Raw genomic sequence first — 6032 nt, forward strand, 5'->3', positions numbered from 1 at the left:
TAATGCAACATTACATAATAACAGCATTATTCAAAAACCCTAAATATTGTACCTGCAGCACATGTATGTGGACCTTTGTACTTTTTTATCTCCCACAACCCTGTCTTTTTCCTCAACGAGGCGTAGATTTTTCATGAACATGTACCGTCTTGCACTGCACACTTCGCCTCAAACTTATTAGATTTGGATTTAACCACGTGGTAGTTAACTTCGTTATTGATGCTATGTTGTTTCAATGCACTAAGAAAACTATCCTTATTGGAATACTCCTTACCAACTTCAAATTCACCTAAATCCAATAACGAACTTGTACGATCACGCATTATGTGTGGTAGATCTGGAAACTCCAACGCCTCATCTGCAGATAAATCGACATTATGCATGTGGGCTGGAGGCGAGTATGCCCTGGATCGTGGATCTTCTTCATTTGAATTCATGTTCTGTTGGAATAGGCTCCGGTTCAGAAAATAATGTAACTTTTGCACCATCGGAGCCAGGCTCTCGAGGTGGATCCACATCAGACTCATCTTCTAACCCACCATCATCTGCAACGTACGAGGTCCCCTCATCGGTGGACGTCGTAGGGAATACATCATCCCTTCTTCTAGGCGTTTCATAACGTCCCCAATTGGATGTAGATTGCCAACCACTAGAAGTTGATATCGTTCCCAGTACCTATTTCTAGCATCAAACATCGACCCACTGAGGTGCATGTCCCATCCACTGATGGAGTGTCGTGCAGGGGTTGTGTATTCCATACCCCTACCAAACACGGACGGTTCCGTGTTTTGTAACCCACTAATGGAGTGTCAGGCAGGGGCCGTGTATTCCTCTCGAACAGCAGTCGCAAATGCATCATTTGGCGATGCAAATTGTACATATAACTCAATATAGAGTGCTCCACTAGCGAGATGAGTCTGCACCATTGCCTCCAAGCTACGAGCACCTTTGATGTCGAACGAGTCATATGTTACCGGATCAACAAAAGCACAAAATCGATACCTAATAGACAAAACTTTCATTGGCGTCGTTCCGAATATTTTACACCTAATTCTTTTACGAAGTTCTGTCAAATCTATGTTCTGGTTAAAAACCAGTCGCACTGTATTCTCCGATAAAAAAAGAACACCGCTCTCGATGTGACAAACCTCACCATCATAGTAAATAACAGCACTAATACGTTCACTCATCTTCAATTTCTATCCTTCTTAGCCTCAGTCCAAATAGGAACTACTGTAGCAAAAGAGCGTACACGTGGGAACTTCTTTCAGTACTTTTGCTGACATTGCATCCTACTTGAAGCGTTTTTGACACTATTTGCTCAGAAGCATCTTCTCAAAATTATTTTTTCAGAAACAACTGTAGCAAAAGAGCGTCTATGTGGGAGCTTCTTTTAGTACTTTTGCTAACAATGCATCCTACTTAAAGCGTTTTTGACACTATTTGCTCAGAAACGTCTTCTCAAAATTATTTTTTCAAGAACTACTGTAGCAAAAGAGCGTCCATGTAGGAGCTTTTTTAAATTAACAACTAATTTAATTAAGTAACCCTAAACCCCAATCACTAATTTATTTGATTTTTCCTTAAAAACCCAAAACACTAAACCCTAATCTAATTTTTTTTAAAATTTATAATTAATTTACTTAAGTAACCCAAAACCCTAATTTATTTGATTTTTTCCTTAAAAACTATAAACGCTAAACCCTAATCTAATTTTTTAAAATTTATAATTAACTTAAACCCTAAAACCTTATTTATTTAATTTTTCCCTTGAAACCCTAAAATCTAAAAAGCCTAAAACCCCCAAATCCTAACCCTAATTGTAAAAAACCTTAACCCTAAAAAATAGGAAAAACGTTGTCCATGTGGACAAAGCGCTTCCTTGAGGAAGCATTTTCCTACTTTATCCCCTGGCATCGCGCTGACGTGGACGCGTTTTAGGGGAAATTAGTCCATTTCGGTAATTAATTTAGAACCTGACCCATTTCAGTAATTTTAAAAATAAAGAGACTTTTATTAGTAATTTACCCTTTTTTTTATTTTGAGTAATTAGCAGAGCATCTCAATGGAATTATTTGATTAGATATCACTTTGCGTTTACTTGAATTACATTGGACTTGGCAACTTTTCAAAAAATTGTGCTTACTGTTTCTGTATTCCATACAAAAAAAAGTGTGTGCCTTTTTAGTGTCTAGGGTCACTTTTGCTTCATATATGAAAATTTGTTGAATTAATAATGAAGTGATAAAAAAATGGTTAAAATAAGTATTTATATTCTGTATAAATTTGAAATTAGTTTTTGTTATTTTCAGAAATTTAATTATTTTATTTTTTATATTGTAAAATTTAAGTTCAACTGTTAATATTGTTAAATTTATTAGTGCGATAATTTGACGTAAAAAGACTCACTTGATGATAATGTAACAAAAAAAAATTACATTATAATAAATTTAATAACAAAATAATTTTAATATTGTTAATAGTTTAACCTAAAATTTGAAAATTTAAAAAAATAAAAAATTAAATTTCTAAAATAGAAATAGTAAAACTAAAATTTAAATTTACATATTTTAAAAAAGAAATTCAACATCAAAATTTACATTATCTTCGGTTCCATCTTGAGCATCTCCTACTTTTCTTTTTCTTTTATAAAAGATTTTAATAAATATATTTTAGAACAACCGGATAAGGATGAAAGGTAGTTCAAGAAGATTCAAAGTTTTGCTTTTGTTTTAGTAAAAATTAATGAAAAAAAAATTATTTGATATATGAATTTAGCTTTAATATTTAGTTTAATATCTGAATTTTTTTTTAATTTGGTACTTGAGTTTGGTTTAATATTTAATTTGATATCTAAATCAAACAACCTATTAAATGTTTAATATATATACTCTAGTAAAATAACACGTGCTTAATTGAAAAAAAATAAATTTTAAATATTAAATTGAACATCAAAATAAAAAATGGAATACTTGAATGAGACAAAAAATATTAAATTTAAAAAAATTCACGTATCAAAATTAATCTTAAAATATGTTAAACTAAACATTAAAACTAAATTTAAATACCAAATAATATATAGTAGGGTTAAAAAATGCAAGCACCATTGGAGTTGGGGATTTGGACGAAAGCCTAAAGGGTAAAAACCTATGGAGCTAGGCACAACCATGCTAAGGTGGTGCAGGTGGTGGCGGGGTTGTCATTTTCTAGCCATGCCAAAAGGAATCACCATGGCATCACACGCATGCTTAGTAGTTAGCACTTACCTTCACTTAGGCTTAGGGTTATGCTTGTTACCAAAAAAATTTACCACTACATCCAATAGGCATGGGTTAGACATATGGTAATCTATATTTTTTATACATATTTTGGATGTATGTGCCCTCTCAAGTTCAACCCTTGACCCCGTCGACCTATGCCTACTACTACTTCCCAAACTCGTAACACTGTTTCTCCACGTGGAGGTCGTGCCGCTTTCCGAGGCCTAGTGCCGGTGCTCGTTCGTCATGCCTTAAAGTTGTCAATGTATATTATAACATTAATTAGTAACAATCATAATCTAATAACAACCCCTTTTTATTTTTTATTATCTTATATCAATAATTATGCGGTTTTTGAAATGAGGGACGGCCTGCTTCAGCCAGTCTCTTATTTGTATACATGCATGGGTAGGGTGGTAGGGAGAGCTGTATAGAAAAAGACTGCTGTTTTAGTGTTTTACTTAACCTCATCCCTCCTTTCTTCTTTTTACCTTTCATTTCAGTCTTAAACTGAGGGAGACAGAGAGATGGGGAACTGTCAGGCTATAGATGCTGCGGCGTTGGTGATACAACATCCATGTGGGAGGATAGAGAGGTTCTATTGGCCTATTCTTGCAAGTGAAGTGATGAGAACGAATCCAGGCCATTATGTTTCGCTCATCATACCATTGCCTCCCTCTGAGGACGCCAACCAAGACGACAAGGCCGTACGCTTCACTCGTGTCAAGCTTCTTCGTCCTTCTGATACTCTCGCCCTTGGCCATGCTTATCGCCTTGTCACTTCTCAGGGTGTGTGTCGTATTTATTTTTCACAAGATTATGAGATTTTTCCGCTCCCCCCCCGAAACCCTGATTATTAGGGATTTAAATAGCGGTCCGTTATCGAAATAGCGGCCGTTATATAGCGGTAACGGCACCGTCCGAAACCGCTACTGCCGAAACCCGCTATACCCGCAATACACAATAAGTAATGTAAAATTCACGACCGCGATACCTGCAATGACCGCAATAGCATCCGTTATGTCCGCAACCGCGATAAACGCAATGCGACCGAAAACGCGACCGCGACCGCAATTTAAATCCCTGCTGATTATATTACTTGCTTATATATTTGTTCTTAATTTTTTTGATCAAGAAACTAATACTTGTGTATTGCCTGCTGCTGCCGCTGCTGCAGAGGTTATGGAGGTTCTAAAGGCAAAGAAATATGCAAAAACGACAAGGCAACACCTGGAATCAAGTGAAAAGTTGCAGCATGAACAAGGGAATAACCGAAGTTCAGAGTCCTACCAAGTATGTCTCCAATCGCCACCTCCTTAGGCTTTATCATTAGTAGTTCATTAGATTTTAGTATTTCAGAATCTGGTATGGAGACAATGACCTCATACGAATATATACGCTAGCCTTCTAGGCTAGAACGAATTCATAAAGCTCATCAACCCAAAAGGATAGTACTTAAAAGATCTGATGAAGTTCACGAATCCTTAACAAAATCAATTGAAACAATTTTCATGTTTCATTTAAATCTAGCCTTCTCATTCATATTCCTAAATACATGGGCGCTTATTTTCTAACAGTCTCAGGTGACAAAACATGAAAGACGACGCCCAAGGACATCGCCTGCCAACACTGCTGCAATGAGTTCAAAATCATGGCAGCCTTCATTACAGAGCATCTCTGAGTTTGGAAGCTAATAGTGTTTGTTTTCGGATTTTATTTGTAAAGATAAGATTGGGTTTTGGGAGTGGCAATAAACTACAACTTCACTACGAACCCCCCAAAAACTATATAAAAATATAAATTCACCCAAAGGAATGAAGATGGTAACTTAGATTTCTTATTTGCAATCACAGCTTCCCAAATTGAAATATGTTTCAAGAAATAAAGAACTTGTGCATAGCTTCTGAGTTCAGAAGAGCACGTTGTATCATCATAGCTGATAACAAGTCTAGTCTTCCAATCAACATTTTATACAAAATATTCTAAGCTTGATGAGTTACTACAGTACAAACACGATGATAATATGAAAGAGAATGTTATGAATTATGATGAGAAAATCACTTGGGCGAGTTTTGGGCTGATGCCCTTGCAGCCATAGGTGCTCCAAGTTATGTTAGTCTAACTCTTCCTTTCTTTCTAGGACCCATACTGAAATTTTTAAAAAATAATAAATATATTAAAAACATATTCGTATCCTAGGCTCAACCCCAAGTACGGATAACATAGGCTCTAGGTTTCTTCTTCTCTAAGCAACAATGAACATACCGGTGAAAGGCTCCACCCACAATGTCCCAAATCCTCCATATTCACTGTGCAAGAAATTGTTAAATGCCTATTCTCATCATTAAAAAAAAAAAAAAGTGAGCTTCACAAAAATTTAAATACTCGTATCAAAACTTGAATCTTCTGTAGGTAGAACCTAATACGGGGAGAAATTGTAACCTTCAAATACTCATATTTAGAGAAATCCTAACATTGGCCAAACATCCACAGAAACAAGAGTGTGAGAGAAGCGTGATTAGTTATTGTCATGCCAGATATTTGTTTTTGGGTCAATTATTGAATTGAGTTATTTAGAAGAGGACATTCTTGATAAAGGCTATAAAACAATCCAAACAAGGGAATTAGAAAATGATCTGGATTGAAAAGTTTGAATAAAGGGATGTGATTTAAGCAGCACTCTCAAATTGTTCTATGATCCCAAGGCTGTAGGATTTAAGCAAGGGCTTAATTAGTGATTGTATCCCTTCAAAATCCAAACATGCACGTTTG

General features: G+C 35.6%; 1 protein-coding gene across 1 annotated transcript; it reads left to right on the plus strand.

The window, feature by feature from the left end:
• The first annotated feature begins 3626 nt into the window (after positions 1-3626).
• On the plus strand, positions 3627-5190 carry LOC107909629 (uncharacterized). The gene is made up of 3 exons (XM_016837233.2): positions 3627-4049; positions 4438-4553; positions 4838-5190. The coding sequence occupies exons 1-3, from the start codon at positions 3788-3790 to the stop codon at positions 4952-4954; spliced, it is 495 nt and encodes a 164-aa protein (XP_016692722.1). The 5' UTR covers positions 3627-3787; the 3' UTR covers positions 4955-5190.
• The last annotated feature ends 842 nt before the right edge of the window (positions 5191-6032 follow it).

This window comes from Gossypium hirsutum, chromosome D02 (genome assembly GCF_007990345.1).
Source record: "Gossypium hirsutum isolate 1008001.06 chromosome D02, Gossypium_hirsutum_v2.1, whole genome shotgun sequence".
Classification (NCBI taxonomy): Eukaryota; Viridiplantae; Streptophyta; class Magnoliopsida; order Malvales; family Malvaceae; genus Gossypium; species Gossypium hirsutum.

Coding starts and splice junctions, on each gene's coding strand:
- LOC107909629 (XM_016837233.2), top strand. CDS start 3,788: ATGGGGAACTGTCAGGCTATAGATGCTGCGGCGTTGGTGATACAACAT. Junction 4,050..4,437: donor TCGCCTTGTCACTTCTCAGG/GTGTGTGTCGTA, acceptor CCGCTGCTGCAG/AGGTTATGGAGGTTCTAAAG. Junction 4,554..4,837: donor GAAGTTCAGAGTCCTACCAA/GTATGTCTCCAA, acceptor ATTTTCTAACAG/TCTCAGGTGACAAAACATGA.